The sequence below is a fragment of the Schistocerca piceifrons genome, chromosome 5 (genome assembly GCF_021461385.2).
Source record: "Schistocerca piceifrons isolate TAMUIC-IGC-003096 chromosome 5, iqSchPice1.1, whole genome shotgun sequence".
Classification (NCBI taxonomy): Eukaryota; Metazoa; Arthropoda; class Insecta; order Orthoptera; family Acrididae; genus Schistocerca; species Schistocerca piceifrons.
In genome coordinates, this window is record NC_060142.1 from 552,502,698 (window position 1) to 552,522,184 (window position 19,487).

At 37.3% G+C, this 19,487-nt stretch overlaps 1 protein-coding gene across 3 annotated transcripts in view; it reads right to left on the reverse strand.

Annotated features, from left to right (window-relative positions):
- Nucleotides 1–655: 655 nt before the first annotated feature.
- The window catches only part of LOC124798331 (muskelin), a 135,973-nt gene continuing 117,141 nt past the window's right edge, over nucleotides 656–19,487 (reverse strand). For all 3 annotated transcript variants that reach the window (XM_047261683.1, XM_047261682.1, XM_047261684.1), the window contains exons 10-15: nucleotides 19,234–19,431; nucleotides 18,802–18,881; nucleotides 18,581–18,692; nucleotides 18,345–18,484; nucleotides 11,612–11,714; nucleotides 656–1,732 (exon numbers count right to left, since the gene is read on the reverse strand). In XM_047261683.1, the coding sequence (XP_047117639.1) occupies nucleotides 1,538–1,732; nucleotides 11,612–11,714; nucleotides 18,345–18,484; nucleotides 18,581–18,692; nucleotides 18,802–18,881; nucleotides 19,234–19,431 (828 nt within the window). In that variant the 3' untranslated portion in view covers nucleotides 656–1,537. The remainder of the gene's footprint in view (nucleotides 1,733–11,611; nucleotides 11,715–18,344; nucleotides 18,485–18,580; nucleotides 18,693–18,801; nucleotides 18,882–19,233; nucleotides 19,432–19,487) is intronic.

Genomic DNA, 19,487 nt, shown 5'->3' on the forward strand with positions numbered 1-19,487 from the left:
GTTTAAAACATGGTTTTCTTCACTGGTTTCTGATTCCCCCAGCCTCTCCCACTATTTGCTTCCAATTTGCATTTTCACACACAGCATCTTCATTGCAAAAACAAAGATAATAAAATCAGATTCTGACAAGTTTACATTTAATTGACAACAATCTAATTTCTTTCTCTTTAGTAACTATGCATACTTCATGTTTTATCAATACTTGTGACAGATGTCTTACATGTTTGTATGCTGATCAGTAACAGATACTTTTGACCTCTGATATAATTGACTTAAATTGCAAGAAACTAAGATTTTTTTTCACAAATATCTTTCAACACATATTTTCTGTAGTACTAAGTAAGATTATGGAATATAACTTGTCACACACACTATAGCATGGTGCAGTCCGAACTAAATACAGTAGACTAATCTAACAATTTTCGCAGTACTTTGCTGCCTTGTCAGTAATAAATTACTGTGAAAAGGCACAAAGGAAATGTTTGCATCCATGACAGTCTCAGTAACACTTTTATAAATTTGGACAAAACAAATGTGTCCAAATATATAACATTCGCCATTTGGTAAGGCCCCCCCCCCCCCCCCCCTCTCTCTCTCTCTCTCTCTCTCTCTCTCTCTCTCTCTCTCTCTCTCTCACACCACACACACACACACACACACACACACACACACACACACACACAATTCTAATACATCCCTCCATTTACTTATCTAAATCCTCACCTTTTTAATTTCAAAGCTGTTACCGGCCACCGAGTTAAGTGCACACAACCGAATGTTGTCACAAACATTGCAAAATAATAATGATTCTTATTTCAGCAGATAATCATGAAAAATAATGAAATACCAAATAAACCACGAGGAAGTGTGTTATTTTTTAAGTAGACTGAAACAGTAATAGATATTGGATATTAGATGTGAGAACAAAAACCTTAAGTCATAAGCTTTCCAGAAACTTCCCACGTACTTTACACCAGATGCTGGTTTTAGTTCAGTAGCCAAATATAATACTTAATACACAAAATAAGATACTCATTTAGAGACATAAATGCCTGAGACTGTATTGTATTACAGTCACTACAGTCATATAACACACAAATTATACATTTATGATTAAACCATTAAACAGGAAGCTATAGGATTTTTTAAAAAGTATTATGTATACAATACAATAAACTTATTTATAGAAAACAGTATGCTTGAGGTCGGTCTGACTGGTTTCATTTATAACCTAGACATTTTATACAACAAGTACCAGATGAAGGATGTTAAAAATACTTTGACAATTTTACATAATTACAGTATTTTACAATGATGCATACCTGAGATATACTTTTTACAGTCTTGGGTTTTGTGATCAATGATCTACGCCTCCACTATACACCTATTTACAGTATGTTACAATATATGCACAACATGCCTCAAAAACTTTTTTTCTGAGCTGAAGAGGCTCCGAAAGATGGGCATTTTCAGAAACATAAGACAGTTCACAACATAGTACATATGAGAAAGAAATTTGTCGAAATATTTGCTGGGATCACAGTTGAATTAGATCAATTAAGTTACCTCTTGGCTGAGTCATATTTTCTGGGAAGAAAGCTACAAGTTGATCAAATAACTGGGATCTCCTACGATGGCATTCCAGCTGATCTTCTTCTTCAGTAACACTTTTCTTGTAACCAAAGGTGCTGTCATCTTGTTCTCGGAAAAGGACTGATGTTAACAACTGGAACTTAAATAGATAAAATTTATTCCTTTAAACTGAATTAGTACTTGAAATAAACAAATACAACTAAAAAGAAAATTACAAAAATTTCTGCATCCTAATATTTAATATCAGATTTTAGTTATCCTTTCCAAGAACTAAGTTGTAGAAACAAGAAGCCTCTGGCACATATGCTATTGATATATTAGCTCTGTTTGGAAAATAGGATTTTCTTTGCACTGTAAGTAAGAGATTGCATTAAATAAGACTACAGCTGAATACAATACATTTTTCATCACAGTGACCAATGTTTAAAATATTATTTCTTAATGTAAAGTCTGAAAGAGAAACAGCCTAACAAACAAATCTAAAACAAGATTTTATGTAATTCAATTCCACCTTGGCATTAGAAATTCTACAGTGAATTACTCAGAATTTAAAAAGAAAAGCAAAAGGAATAATAAACATCTGTCAGTACCGTTATACCAAGTATTTAAATCCAAACATAAGTAGGGTATAAAAAGAACAACAAATTTGCTGCACATTTGTTATGAATTGAGTAAATATTAGCCACTGACAACAGAGTATATGTGTAATACTAAAGTAATTGAATCCAAAGAGAAAAATTACACTTATTCAAAGAACTAGAGTTGTTGAAGCTATTATTTATTGTCACTGTCACCGTCAATGCCACCACCACTGCTACTGCTGCTCTGTTGTTATTATGTTACTAAGAACACTATACTTATTTTGAAATCAAACTAATCATCAAAAATATAAGCTTACACATAAAAGCTAACCAGTTCATTTACTAATAAATTCTGGGACTTTTTTTGTTTAGTAAGAGAACAAAATGGGTGGAAGGGAATGTGTGCCTCAGGATATGCAGAGAATAAAAAAAATAAAGATATAAAGAATGATTACAGTTATAACCTGGTGCCCAGTGACCATAATCTCTACTGAAATCTCAAACTGGTTTGCATCTATTAATTTGAGTGGAGTGAGGAATATATTTAATACTAGACAGACTAAAATGCCATGCAGCAGAACTGTAATGCATCAGGTATGAAGAAGTTTGTTCCACAATATTACAATGTTTAGATTTGCATGGTGATTAGAGAGGGCGAATCAGCTAAGCTATTCACCTCAAATATTTTCTGAACCAATAAACATATAGTCTTGTTTTTACCCAAATGAAATGTGGGAAACTAAATGATGTATAGTGACAGAAATTGAAAAGCATTTCATTCTTCAAAACCTGATCAGTAGTTTCAGAGAAATTACAATATTTAGAACTTAGTATTTATTGGTTTTGAACATGGAATGCTGTTTTTCTTTGAAACTTCATGATGTTTTACGGAACTGTACTGTGAAGCTGATGCAGCACTCCAGCTTGGCACACCTAAGACAGTCAAGTTGAAAAAACAGAATGATGGAAATAAGATTAATTTAAAAGTGATACAATGACACACAGCTACATGCACTTGGACTGACACACCAATTGGAAGGCAAGGCACACACATCTAAGTATGATTCAGTAGTTAACTCTGGTAATAGTTCTCTTCATTCTGCCAGAGCCTTGAAAGAAAGGTGCACATCAAAAACTGGATGGACTTGTAAAATGAGTAACTGAAGTTTAAGGTCTGTTAAATAATGACATAGTGTCACGAGTTTATAATGACATCACACAGGAATGTGGACATAAACACTTCCTTAAAATTCTATTCACATCATCAGATTTTCAAAATGCCCTCCGTATACTAAAATACACATTTGCAGTCACTAGTACAAGGACTTTGGACAGGCTGGAGAAATACATTTGATATCACTGCATATGCTGCCACAATGCAATGTTTTAAATCCTCTTGGGTTGTTCATGAGCTTTATCTTTGAGTTTACTCCAGAGAGAAACTTCCAATTGTGTCAAATCAAGCACACATGCAGGTCAACTGATAACTTCTTCAATGTCCTATCCAATGACCAGGGAAGAGCTGGATGGGTGCTTTCCCAGACACAAGAGAGTAGTGAGCCAAGCACTCATCTTCCTGGTACCACACACATTTACATATGTCAAGGGATACTGTCACTAGGAAAGCCAGTAGCACTTCAGTAAGAAATTGTGGATGTCTTTTACCCATTGAAATTTGTAAATACTTTAGCTTTAAAGGAGACCACTCACTGAAAAGCAGAAGTGCTGAGTTGTCAACAGGCACCCACAAAAGAAAGAAAACTTACTAGCTTCCGGAGTTATCCTTTGTGTTGAGTAGACTACACTAGATAGCACCACGTAGGGGCATAGGCAGAGGTGTGTGTGTGTGTGTGTGTGTGTGTGTGTGTGTGTGTGTGTGTGTGTGTGTGGAGGGGGGAGGGCACGCACTCTCTGTTCATAATAAAAGGATAACTCCAAATGCTAGCAAGTTTTCTTTCTTGTTTGTACCTATAAAGAATTCAATGCTTCTGCTTTTTGGTGAGCGGTGTCTGTAAGTATTTAAATTCCACTAGAACTTTCCTACAACATTAACACCCATTAAAGTTTCTTCAATGAAGTAACAACTAGTCACATAGTCCCCAATAATCCCCTACCAAATGTCACACCAACTGCCTCCGATGTTTAACCTACCTCATCTGGTGTGGATTCTCTGCTGTCCAATAATGTATGTTTTTTTACATTCAGCTTTCCATGAATTGTAAAGCTAGTTTCATCGGTAAAGAGAATTCTTTCTTCAAAGAACCTATAGTCCAGATCTCTTATCAGAACAGAGCAACAGAATTCAATGCATCTTCTGCAATTCTACTGATTAATCCGCTGATGAAATGGCACATGCTATGGATAGAAGCTGTTTGCAAATGATTCTGGCTTGAATTATGCCTGAGGCAATCTTAACTCCTCTGGAGCTAATATGTGGATTATGAGCAATAGCTGCATGAACATCTATTTATGAAGATACACTTGTCGCAAGCTTGCTACTTACCCTCTTGCGCATATTCCAGCCCCATTTCAGTAATTATTTGCACATTCATTGAAATGTCATTCTTGTTGGACACCATCTTGTGGGATACCTTTGTGCATACAACTCAACTGTTTGCTTTGCATTCCTCTGCAGTCTTCATAAAGAAGATTGTCTTGGTTTGTGAAAGACTTCCCCCCCCCCCCTCCCAATCGAACCAGCACTTGATATAAGTGAACGACACAGACAGAATTAATGCTATATATCCACTGTGCCCCTTTTAGACTGGGATTGCAGCAGGCAACACTCTTCCTTATTTGACATGATGTATTTAGTTATATGTGTGTGAAACTTCTGCGTAAGAAGCAATCTGTTTCGTTGATACAGTTATCTCTGTATTTAGCTATGAAAAAAGACTATGTCATTCACTGAGGACTTACTCACAATTCATTTGGGAGAAAACAGAATTACAATACCTTAAATGGTTCCCGAAATATTTGAGCTGAATAGCTTAGCTGAATCTTTCTGTACAAGAAAGAAAACATGGGCCAAGCAGGCTGTATTCCATTTATTGTCTGTGCTATTAGCTAATTTCGACCATCAATCATTTTCAAACACTTATCACAAGCCTCAAGCTTCACATCATATTTGAGACTTGAGACTTGCGATAGGTGCTTGAAAATGACCAGTAGTCAAAATTAGTGAATAGCAAAGACAATAAATAGATTAGAACCTGCTTGCACCAGGTTTTCATTCTTAAAACATAATGAAACTGTAGACCCCTCAAGGTTTTGTGCATGAACTGACCTCTCACTCGTGTCCAATAAATGCTCGACGGACTTCACATGAGGTGATCTGATAGCCAAATTATTAAGTGGTTGAAAGTGATGGAGAGGTTAGGAAAGGAGAGGAATTCATGGTAGCCTGCTTCAAAACAGTCAGAAGACTGATTTAAAGAAGTTATTTTCAACTAATTGCTGTTCTAGCAATTAAAACTCTGTTTAATTCAAATTCTATTAAAGTTAAGGAAAAGAAAATAAAAAAATTGACTGCACAGAAGCAGGAGCTGCGTCATTCTGCACACCGTACTAGCTGCATGTTTTAGTTGAAACTTCCAATTATTTGCTTGCAAGCCCCAGCACTAGTGAAATTTCCACAGTTGAGCCACAGTTTGCATTAACATTATTTGATGGCTTTGCATTTGCTGTTTGTGTGTTAAGAGTTTTTCATGAATTCACTACAGTTGGGACTTGTATTTTTTTTCTGGCTTGACAAAGAGTCTGGGCTTTTATTTATTCTTTGTTTGCCAAACAATGGTTTAATTGGAGCATGTGCTCAGAACGGAGAGATTGTACAGTGGTATCTACACTGTACGGGGCTCATGACATAGTCTAAGGACTTTAACACTTTGTTTTAAATACAGTTGATGAACAACTCTGCAGTTAATACCTGTTCAGACTCACAATAACATCAATTACTGGTGTTTACAAAATTGGATTATTTAACTTTCAGTTTTCCAGAAAACAATTTGTCTTGGCAGAAATAATTTATAGAATCTTGCCACATCACTATTATTTAGAAGGATTGTCTGGAAAGTTCTTCGAATGGCATAGAAAGGAACGACTTATGTTAGCAAAACATTTTTATTTTTCAATGCATTCTCCCTGTACACTAATGTACTTCATCCATTGATGTTCCAATGCCTTGATCTCACCTCAAAAATTAGATTCATCCAGACCTGCAAAATCTGAGTACCATGGCCACGTCAGTGAACATCAAGAACAACAACAAAAATTGTTCTGCAAGGCAATTAACACCGGACTGTCAGAAAGGTGGAAACAAAATAAAATCTGAAACTAATAACATATTTTAGCCTTCCATAATTATGTGAATGTATTTTAATTCGCTTGATAGATCCCAGCCACAGAAATCTGTTTTGCTTTCATTTGACGTGAGAGCAATAAACGAAGAGGAAACAGCAAAATCACTTAACGTTAACACGGGTCACATGGAGACAACCACCTCCATACAACAACTCAGACTGCTCTGTGCATCAGGTCTGGATCTATGATATTTCTGAACCGGAGCAATATTAGATAGTGGCGTTACCCCTCCCTCGAGCGTTAGAGGAAGCACATCAAAAATTTTAAAAAATCGACTTTTCAAAAATATCTTCATTTTGTAGCGCACATCTTTCTGACGAGTCTGATACATAAAACATATATGATCGAGGGAAGTTAACACATTCTATTTCGTCTTACGTGTGCCGAAGTGCAGTGCCACACCTCTTCACACAGCATTCTTCTATTGAACGTCTCTGTATTTCGCTCTGTGAAATTCAAATATGTAATATTTTGTAATAGGTGCCATCAAACTATATTCAGGCCAGTGGAAATTAAAAATGTCCTGTGGTGCCTCTCCTGCTCCCAGTCGGCCGGTTTGACATCCTGCCCCTCTTTAAAAAAATCTCACAATTAATAGTGGATGGGATTATTTGTAACAGGGAGAACAAGCATTCTTCAGAAAATTTGCAGTCTTTACTGTCTATTAGCTAATAACTTGAAGTTTTGAGTGACATAAAATTAAATATAGGATACATAAAATGAGTAAAAACAAGAGACAAGCAAGACAGTACACATTTCCTCAATCCTTAAGTCCTAGCACTTTTTTCTCTCCAATCTCGCCATGGCTTTATATGGCGTACTTTCCTTTCTGGGAAGGAATATATTACCTCATCAAAGTTCGTCAACATTTTGCTACATGCAAAAACGAAATGTCATTGTCTACTCCCACAAAAGCTGTTAATACAAATGTACCCAAGACTGGTGTGGTTTCTCGATCTGATTACGTGTATTTTGTCACTGTGTGCTAGATAAAACGAAATAGGCCTGCCTAATATTGAAGCAATTGTTACACACACCAAATAAACGAGACTGTTTTGCCAAAAATGGTCATTTTTATAACACGACAGAATTTAATTCATGAAGAACCAATATCAAATGCCTATTAGGCCTACTACAAGCAAAAAGTTTTATGTTAAGAAATAGTTTTACATTTCATACTCTCTAGCTTCTGAAGCATGAGATCGAAAAGTAGCAGTACGAAATTTTTATATAAATTTGGAATCATTCTTCTGTTAATTTGTGTGAGTCTCCATTTCTTCTCCTTCCTCGTTCTAACAAACAATCTTGTCATCACTAATTCTGTAAATATTCCTGCCAGTGTCAAAATTTATTCTCTGGTTAACTTCACTAACCCTGCAACAATCACTGGATTAGTTATCCCGCATTTGTTCTCCGGTTAGGCGTTATTACGTGTTCATACAACGCATTTTTCGCACTACTCCCAGAATAGAACTTTAGCGGCTGCTAGCCGGGGACTGTATAATTGGCCCTTAGTAGTGTAGCGGTCTGGCCCAAAGTGTTTTGTCAAAATTTCATTTTCTTGGATACACGGAAAAGACAATACGTAATCTTAGTTTCCTGTTAGTCATTTATTTCCACCAGCAATATTTTACTGGGTAGCATCTGGCTGCTTGCTGCAATTGCTCGTACAGCTGCCACACTGCTGCAGTCAGAAGTGGAAGAAGGTACTACTCATACGCAACTCAACTGCACATGCACATACGCTCGCTCGCAACCGCTCAAACAAACCTATTGTAAACAGTTGTGACGTCACGTTCATCGGAGGCGATTTGTTGTTATGAAATACTGCATAGTCTTCCTAAAGGCTTTGACACATTTTGCTGTTGGCAGACACTTGTATGAGCACTGTGTTTTGTTCTTGTATATGGTGCATTAACTTTGCAACTTAAGTTTTATTTTCTTCTTTTTTTTCCACCCCTCTCTCATTCATGTTTTACTGCTGCAGTATTATTCTGCAGTAGCGAGATACAGTAATATTCTTTGTTAGAGTATTGGTTCTTACTACTCAAGATTACAAAAATGTAACTGAAAATTAAAACAATGAAAAATTACCAGAATTCTAAAAAATTCCCGGATGAATAAATTCCCGGGTTTTTCCCAGATCTCCCGGTTGTCCCAGGTCGTATTGACCCTGATCATGTTGAGAAATAAAACTGCTTCAGCTGTAAAATCCTTATATTTGTAGGCACTACCAGTTTCACAGCAGTTGCAGATGCATCTTTAGGTGCAAATTGTAGCCAAGTCACGCTGTACATAAAATATTACAAACACTCAGCATTCATAATCCCATACAGTAGATTATCTGCAAAAAATGAGTGTGTCGTAAAAGTAATAAGATATGTAGGACATCGATCCCACAAAACTGAATGTGAAGTTGTATAGATGAACATCAACTGTCATATGGTATCTTGTAGACGGTCCCGGTCCACTAGCAGTACTTTTTCCATTCTTACGTGTCCTTCCTGCACACCTCTGTTTTTGGTTTTGATAGAAATTCTCATACTGCCATCCATTTTCCTTGACTTACTGCTATTTTGCCACAAAAAAGCTTTTAGCTGGTGCAATCTTACCTAGATACCATTAGGTAGGGGTTGTTCACCTCTGCCTGCTGACATTTGATTTTATGAGCATTCTCCACCATATGTTATTACTTTTAGGACATACATCTTTACTGAATGAGGTGGTGCAGTGGTTAGCACACTGGACTCACATTCGTAAGGATGACATTTCAATCCCTTGTCCGGCCATACTGATTTAGGTTTTCCGTGATTTCCCTAAATCACCCTAGGCAAATGCCGGGATGGTTCCTTTGAAAGGGCACAGCTGCCTTCCTTCCCTGTCCTTCCTAATCTGATGAGACCAATGACCTTGCTGTTTGGTCTCTTCCCACAAACAAGCCAACATACATCTTTTTTTTCAGATAATCTGTTGCATTGGACTAATTTTGAATACTGGGTCTTCCCATAATATGTTTCATGTACCATGACTGGACTCAAACTTGCACCAGAAGATGCAGCTGTAAGTGCTGTGAAACCAGTACTGCCTAAGAACAAAACCATTTTATTTCTTAGCAGGATTGTCACAAGAAATTGACTGCCACAGTCGATTAGCACCTTCACCTCTCTGTCACTTATTCATTTTTTTAAAAATTACTCTTGCAAATACTTTTCTTACCAGGTTTGCATTCATGGTTGCCTTTTGATTACTCATCTCCTTCACACATTCAGATGTGATGGCGACAGACTTGTTGCAACTGAAGCATATCATTCTCTTGCTCTTGTGGTTGCAATTACTTGATCTGTGGCCACTAGCATAACAACTGAAAAACTTTTTATCTGGATCCCAAGCTGTGCTTTTATTATCTTGTTACCTGAGTCTGTGGTGTATTTCTTACTATGGTTTCCAAAATTTTCATTGCTGTAACTTTTGTTATTTCTTTCGAGCAATGATTTCACAGCTCTCTTGTAATGCCTCATTTTTTCCTTAAACTCTTTCACACTTCCATCACTGTAAAGTAAAAGTTTTGCATCTAAATATCTTCTATTCCATCAATCACAAACTAAAATAGTGCTTCAGTATATTGGCATGGCTGGCAATTTCTTTCATTACAAGAAAATGTTCTTTAAGTGACTCTTCCTGTTTCGTCTTTTTGTCAAGACAGCACTTCTTTTCACATCTAATTCTTCTTGTAAAGCTTTCTTCAGTGTAGCCGACAATGCAACACCCTTCTCTCCCTGAATAAAAAGCTTAGTTAAACCAACAGGTGAATTTTTAGCGAAAACAAGTACACTACTAGCCATTAAAATTGCTACACTACAAAGATGACTTGCTACAGACGCGAAATTTAACCGACAGGAAGAAGATGCTGTGATATGCAAATGATTAGCTTTTCAGAGCATTCACACAAGGTTGGTGCCGGTGGCGAAACTTACAACATGCTGACATAAGGAAAGTTCCCAACCGATTTCTCATATACAAACAGCAGTTGACCGGCGTTGCCTGGTGAAACGTTGTTGTGATGCCTCGTGTAAGGAGGAGAAATGCGTACCATCACGTTTTCCGACTTTGATAAAGGTCGGATTGTAGGCTATCGCGATTGTGGTTTATTGTAAAGCGATATTGCTGTTCACGTTGGATGAGATCCAATTACTGTTAGCACAATATGGAATCGGAGGGTTCAAGAGGGTAATACGGAATGCTGTGCTGCATCCAAATGGCCTTGTATCACTAGTAGTCAAGATGACAGGCATCTTATTCGCATGGCTGTAACGGAACGTGCAGCCACATCTCGATCCCTGAGTCAACATATGGGGACGTTTGCAAGACAACGAACAGTTCGACGACGTTTGCAGCAGCATGGACTATCGGCTCGGAGACCATGGCTGCGGTTACCCTTGACGCTGCATCACAGACAGGCGGCGATGAGAGGCGGGCGGGGGGGGGGGGGGGGGGCGACGAGAGGGAGGGTGGCGACGAGAGGGGGCGGCGAGGAGAGGAGGGGGGGACGAGGAGAGGAGGGGGGCGGAGGAGAGGAGGGGGGGAGGAGACGGGGTGGAGAGGGGGGAGGAGAGGGGGGCAGGATATTTATCAATTTTGCTTTGAATGTAAGTAGTTTTGTTCCTACTATACTTGTTCACTAATCATAAGATATGCCTTGTTTCTAGGCAGAGACAGACAAACAACAACTGACACAAAACCTAAAGGACTCACAAGTCCATGTTAAGAAGAGAGATGGGGAGCTCAAAGCCTTTGTAGCAAGACTTTTTTCCATAAATATTCTCCAAGAATGGACAAAACTTCTCTCCAATATTCGGCGTTTCCGGCTTGTCAACAGTAGTCTCAGCGGTAAGAGGAAATTTCAAACTTCCCATTCGCATCATACAATAATAAATTTGGGAAAATGAAATCAATTTCAATATTAATACCTGACCCTACTCAATCATAACACATTGAAAATCTAAGTGATGTAATGAGAACTTGGTAATAGACTGATAAAGCTCAGATAACCAACATCTTTCAGCAATTCATCTTACCTCCCTTGTCTGTTCCTCATCGGTGTGATCTATTATCTCAGATAATGTTGTCTGGAGATAATGAAGAGCTGCCATGCTATTTTTCAAAGCAAGCTCCTTGAACCTGGAAAAATGAGTGTAGGAGTTAAGTGACTAGTGAAAACACGAAGCATACATATTCAATGCAAAAAGATGACACCTTGCAATGTCATTACATAATAAATTTCTCCAAAACCATTCTCCAAACACTTCGTGTTTATCTTGATACTTTCCCTGCTAAAATTCATTGGTGTAATTAAACTATAAGTAATATAGTAAATATAAGTAATATAGTAAATATAAGTAATATAGTAAATATAAATAATATAGTAAATATAAGTAATATAGTAAATGTAAATAAATATAAGTAAAATAATCGAGGCCCAAGGTAACAGTTTTCATGGTACTGTTAATATTTCCAAAAGGACACTAAAAATGCATTGTGCTAAAATGCATAATATTCTTGATTATACGCCAGAGTATTTTTTCCAGACAAGTAAAGGTAACTGAACAAATTCTTGAACCACCAACCAATTGCTCGTCTCACATCATTTGTAAAATATCTGGACAGAAATGTACTCACAGATTACCATGCACCAGTTCAATAATAGAATAATTAGCCAATCAAAAAGTATGCCATTCAAGAGTGCCACTCTACTGAGTCAGATATTCATACATTTATGAAAGAAACAAATTTTTAAATGGTAAAAAATAATACTGGCTGTAATCAACAAGTTACCAAAAGCATAATATTCTATTACAGAAGTTACATTTTAATGGAAAAGTGTCATTGTGTATCTGATTAGTTCATTTTTAAAAAAGATAAAAAACACAGGCTACAGAAAGTTACACTAAACTATTCCAGAAATTAGTGAAAGGCCACCAGCTAATTTACATGTGGAGACACACAACAATGGTGCTTTCAAAAGGTGGGCTAACCAACTTTGTTTTGCTCTCAATGATACACCATTTCATGTGAACAACAAGACATAATTAGCCTATTTTGCAGGCAATAAAAGTGTTCTTGTTCAACCAAGTAAAGAACCGTTAACAGAAGGGGGAAAAAATAAGAAAATTACTTTTTAAGAAATCAGTATCTGTGACGTCACTCGTTAGCAAACCCTTAAGTTATTTAACAATCAGTATCTGGTTTGGCACACGGGGTACTCTTGACAGTTCTCACAGTTTTGTGTGGCTGAAAGTAGCCCACTTCCAATTAATATACTGTATCAACAAGAAATATTAAACAAGACAGGAAGTTCTAATTTCTTGGGTGTTCGAGATGATGAATGATGGGGAAAAAATATATATTTCTGCTAACACCTGTAGGTTCAGTTACTATTTTGAGGTATATTAGGAAAATAGTGTTCATTGCGCAAATGCAAGTAATCACTAATTAGACAGTAATTACAAATGTCATGAAAGGTTCATACATGTATATCCCATAGTAACCTGTTTAAGAGGTTAGGATTATTAGGTACAGTCTTACAGTACATTTATTTAATAATGGTGTGTGTTGCCAACAATCCATACGAGATTAAGAGTAATAAATATATTCCCAAATAGAATACCAAAAGGATAAATGATTTTTGCTTCCCTCTGGTGAAGCAAATTTTAGCAAAAGCAAGGGTGAAGCTATATATTAAAAAGACAGTCAAACTTGTTTGCAAGATGAAGGCAGAACTCATCATCTGTAACATTGTATGATTGACTGCAGACCTTTGGTACAGATGTGAGTGAAGAGTCTGAATCAAAGGCTTTGACAGTTCTGCAACAGTGCAGGCTACAGATTCTTGAAATGCACCATAAGCTGTACAGGTGTTAGGACCTGCTTAGAAGATTAGGGGTCCATTACATGCAAGCAGCAGTTACACAGATTGTAGGAGCTTTGTGGAGTGGACAGGGCAGTTTTTTTTAGTTTAGAGGGACTCAAAAAATTACAAATGGGGGTACAGTCTCAAAGCAGGCAGGTCAAACACAGGACAAGGTTACACCTAGGAAATATAGATATTATAGTTGTAAATGTTATAGCCGTTTAGGAAATAGCTAGAGCTCCAAGACTTAAAGGAAGTACTGAAGCGTAAATTCTTACAAGCACTGAAAGATGACATCAATGAGTGAAGGTATTAAGGTGGCTAAAGCCTAAGAGAAGTTTAGCTGAAGTTTTTACACAGGACCTAATAGTGTTCTGGAGGATAGACAAAACTTGATGGTGGCATTTTTATGTCTGTTAAAAGTAGTTTAGCTTGTAATGAAACTGAAGTAAATAGTTTCTGGAAGTTAGTACAGGTACAGGTTATATTCAACAGAAGGAATAAATTAATAGTTGGTTCCTTTTACCAACCTCCAACTCAGATCTATTTGCTGAAAGGTTCATGGAAAATTTGGGTCTAGTCTCAAATGGATACCAGACTCTTACAAGTACAGTTTGGTGGTGACTTCAATCTACCCTCAATATGTTGGTGAAAGTACATTCTTAAAGTCAGTGATAGTCATAAAACATTGTTCAAAAATTATTCTGAGTAATTAGTTTGGGAGCCAACACAAAGTGTAAGTGATTGCAATAACGTAACGTACTCATTAGTGACAAAAAAATCCTGGCCAAATCGAGATCATCATGACAGACATAGCCCTAATAATATGACTGAATACCATAACAACCAAATTTGCCAAAAATAAATGGAAAGTACACCTACTTAAAAACTGGCAGGACCTCAACATCTCTAGAGTAGTTCCTGACACTTACCCGGGCATACAAAAAGAAGCAAGCAGCCAACTTCAGTTCATATATGTAGAGCAAGAAGCTTTAATAAAATATTTTTTATTTACTTACTGTAACATGCCCACAGTTAACATTTTATGTTTGCACACAGTAATAGTTTTCTATTATGCTTCTGAAGAGGATGAATGTAATTTAATTCTAAGGGCAAAAAGACATATTTATGTGATGAAATTACAAATTAACAATTTTCAGACTTTTTTCCTTTACTTTTACTGTGAAACCTTTTATCTTGCCAAATTTCCTTCTAGCCAATTGGTTTTGATGAGTGAGTTTGTGAGTATCAAAATATGTGACATAAATGGTTATATCTTTTGACTGCATTGACTTAGAACCTTAAATTTTGTACACTGCTAAAGGACCATAGATCCTAGTAAGTGTTACAAATTTCAACTCGGATTCCATTGGGAGATTTGTACCACATAAACCAAGTGAATTACCCCAAATACCCAATGGGAGGGTTGGGGGAGGGGGGGGGGGGGGGGGCGCAATATTGCCAGATTTAAAAGAAGACAAAATTTCCAAAATTGGCAATGATTTAAAGATGCTTGAAACTCAGCCTGGGTTAGTTTCCACACACACACACACACACACACACACACACACACACACAAAACGCTGTCTTGAAATCTGGCAGAAAATCCAAATAGATTCTGGTGATACATAAAGTATACCAGCAAGACACAATCAACAATTACATTTTTGCATGATCTTCTGCATGTACTCTTATGCATCTTATTTTGGTTTCAGAAAACATCGTTCTTGTGCAATGCAGCTAGCTCTTTATTCGCACGAAGTAATGGCCGCTATCGACAGGGGATCTCAAGTTGATTCCGTATTTCTAGATTTCCGGAAAGCTTTTGATACCGTTCCTCACAAGCGACTTCTAATCAAGCTGCGGGCCTATGGGGTATCTTCTCAGTTGTGCGACTGGATTCGTGATTTCCTGTCAGGAAGGTTGCAGTTTGTAGTAATAGATGGCAAATCATAGAGTAAAACTGAAGTGATATCAGGTGTTTCCCAGGGAAGCATCCTGGGACCTCTGCTGTTCCTGATCTATATAAATGACCTGGGTGACAATCTGAGCAGTTCTCTTAGGTTGTTCGCAGATGATGCTGTAATTTACCGTCTAGTAAGGTCATCCGAAGACCAGTATCAGTTGCAAAGCGATTTAGAAAAAGTTGCTGTATGGTGTGGCAGGTGGCAGTTGACACTAAATAACGAAAAGTGTGAGGTGATCCACAAGAGATCCAAAAGAAATCCGTTGGAATTCGATTACTCGATAAATAGTACAATTCTCAACTAAGTACCTGGGTGTTAAAATTACGAACAGCTTCAGTTGGAAAGACCACACAGATAATATTGTGGGGAAGGCGAGCCACAGGTTGCGTTTCATTGGCAGGACACTTAGAAGATGCAACAAGTCCACTAAAGAGACAGCTTACACTACACTCGTTCTTCCTCTGTTAGAATATTGCTGCGCGGTGTGGGATCCTTACCAGGTGGGATTGACGTAGGACATCGAAAGGGTGCAAAAAAGGGCAGCTCGTTTTGTATTATCACGTAATAGGGGAGAGAGTGTGGCAGATATGATACGCGAGTTGGGATGGAAGTCATTAAAGCAAAGACGTTTTTCGTTGCGGCGAGATCTATTTACGAAATTTCAGTCACCAACTTTCTCTTCCGAATGCGAAAATATTTTCTTGAGCCCAACCTACATAGGTAGGAATGATCATCAAAATAAAATAAGAGAAATCAGAGCTCGAACAAAAGGTTTAGGTGTTCGTTTTTCCCGCGCGCTGTTCGGGAGTGGAATGGTAGAGAGATAGTATGATTGTGGCTCGATGAACCCTCTGCCAAGCACTTAAATGTAAATTGCAGAGTATTCATGTAGATGTAGTTAGGAAACAGCTTCTGTGGCTTACTTATTTGTGAAAACATTTCGAATTGCATAAAGGATTTTTCTCTAATGCCAACATTTCCACTATTTTCTTTCTGTGTATTATAAGAACTGATCACTTGTGGCATGCATAATTATGAACATGCTCAGGTTTATTGACTAGAATTTGATAGTTTGCGTGGTAGCATTGATAATTTTTTTGTTGTTTTCATTACCAAATATTGTGTTTGTTATGTTTCAATTTCATTTCTGCAATTCAGTTACAACGGATTTTCTGTAGTATTGATATACAGGGTGTTTATAAATGAATATCGGGATTTTAACACTTTACAGTATTTATTACATTAAACTCACACTCATAAATGATATGTCAAATAAAAGAGCAACTCAAACAGTTGCGTTTGGAACCAATACGGATGCGCAGCATGCAATGTTTCCACCACACTCCGCTACACAGCGGTAGTAGCGAAGATAGCGACTCGTGAACAGAAAGCATTTTGTGTTTTGCAGTTTGCAAAGATCGAATCTGTAGTTACTGTGCAACGTGCATTCTGGCTGAAGTTCGGTTGTGATCCTCCAAGTGATAACAACATTCGTAGATGGTATCATCAATTTGAAGATACCGGCTGCCTTCGTAAAGGGTAGAGCACAGGACGACCAAGAGTTAGATAAGAGCCTGCTGGGCGAGTGAGATAGTTGTTCACTTGTAGCCCAAAGAAATCAGTCCGGAAGGCTAGCCATGAATTACAAGTTCCCATGTTGATTGTTTGGAAAGTTTTAAGAAAACACGTACAAATATGTTGTTATTGTTTACAGTTATTACAGGCTCTGAATTACAAGTTCCCGTGTCAACTGTTTGGAAAGTTTTAAGTAAACGCGTAGAAACACGTTGTTACTGATTACAGTTATTACAGGCTCTAAAGCCAGCAGACCATGGATTATGTGCCAACTTCACAAATGAAATGTTGTTTCATGACAATGAAGATTTTCTGGATCATGTTGTCTTCAGTGATGAATCGATCTTTCACCTTAGTGGACACGTTAACACTCACAATACACACATCTGGGGCTCAGAAAAGCCTCAAGAGGTGGTACAAGTGCAAAGTGACTGTTTTTTGTGCCATATCCCAGCGGAAGGTTTATGGGTCTTTCTTTTTTGGTGAACCAACTGTAACTGGCACATCTTACCTTGATACACTAGAGCAACGGCTCTCCCTCAGTTGGAAGAGGATGTGCCAGAGAACTTCATTTTCCAGCAAGATAGTGCGCCACCTCATTGGCATAGCACAGTACACGATTGGTTGAACTTCACGGCACCCAAGGGGCCCAATGACAGGGTTTGCTTTGCATGGCCTCCACGTTCACCTGACCCAACGCCATGCGATTTTTTCCTTTGGGGCTTCACCAAGGATCGTGTGTACATGCCTACGCTACCAGCAGACCTCCCTGAATTAAGAAACTGGACTGAAGCAGTTGTTGCTACAATCACTGAAGACACACTTATCAATGTTTGGGAAGAACTCTGTTATAGACTTGATGTGTGCTGTGTGACAAATGGTGCTCACATTGAACATTTATAAGGTTCCTGGTAAAACTGTTTGAGTTGCTCTTTCATTTGACGTATCATTTATAACTGTAAGTTTAATATAATAAATATTATAAAGTGTTAAAAACCCGATATTCATTTATTAACACCCTGTGCTGCTTTTATGGAAATCCTATTTGGCTATTTTCATGTCTCCTTCCACTTTATGGGTGTTCTTATTAAATTTCAGAGCAGAGATGGAAAATGCATAAAACATTTGGTATAAATATACATTTCAGTTTTGGCTGGAAAAGTTTAGATAGCAAAAACTTACTTATTATGATGCGATCTACTTTCAAATTACCCAGCAAATAGCAACAGTCACTTGACTTACTATATACATCACACCTATTTTTCTTTTTCCTTGCATTTCATCTGAAAGCAATTGTTTGAAATTATAAACTTTTCTGTTGTTTTACACTCCCCCAAAGATTGTGTAATTTCTTTGTACCTGTGCTTCCTGATGAGAAGTTTGCACTTCTGCAATAACTGAGAATGAGTAGGACGGCACAACTGGAGCTTCCAGAAGTCATCAAGTCTCAGTTTAGGTAAGCATGCTCTTCCTGGATTGCCCCCAAAAAGATAATGAATCTACAACAAATATGAAATGTGACAGCACTGGCTAGTAAGCAGCTTATGTTTTCAGTATCAATAAATTAATTTCAGTGACACACAATTTTAAATTACCTTATTGACATGATCATAAACTAACTGGTGAGCAAACCTAGGACAGGGCTCTAAATGCTGCATTTTATTCCAATAGCTTTCCCCTGTATTCTCATTTCGATATATGCAGGACCTAGAATTAATTCAACAGCTTTTCTGTAAACACAATACACAACACCTACAAACAGCCTTTATAAATATCAAAATATTGATTTTCTTAAACTTTACTATGATACACTCACCATTTATTCTGATGAATATAATAAACCCAAAAAGAATTTTGCACATTATCATCTCTCTTCTCTTTATCTTTGCTGAGCCCCTGAAAAGAGACTGTGTGAGTACTAATGAACTATTCCAAATGCTGCACACTGTTTTCTCCATAGCCTTCATTATTTAGGTTACTTTCATAAAGTTTTAACATTGTCTTTACAACACATTGTGGTTTCATGTGAAATATCTATCACATGAAGATCAACAACAGTACATTAGCACAAGCATCTGAACACTGAAGTTGTAGTCAACACTGTGACTACCTATTGAATTAAACACATCTCTTTAATTGAAATCATATTACTTCTAGCATCTCAAGAAAATCATACTTCATGCATTATTATGAAAACAATGGTACAGTGAACATATTCAATTTTAGTAATATTCCCAACGTCACTCACCGATAACACATAAATTTCATTTAATTCAGGATCTATCGTTGCACGTTGTGTGAAACCAGCAGCTGGTATGTTGGATGCTTCCTTTTTTGTGCCTTCACTTATAATGTTAACTTCATGAGTGTCAACATTGTATGTGAAGAAATCGTTCAAATACTCTTTGCTTCTCTGGCCAGCAAATATAAATAGCTGACGGTAACTCTGTAAAGAAATTACCCCCGAGCAAAGTAAGTAATACTTCCATCAACACAAAATAT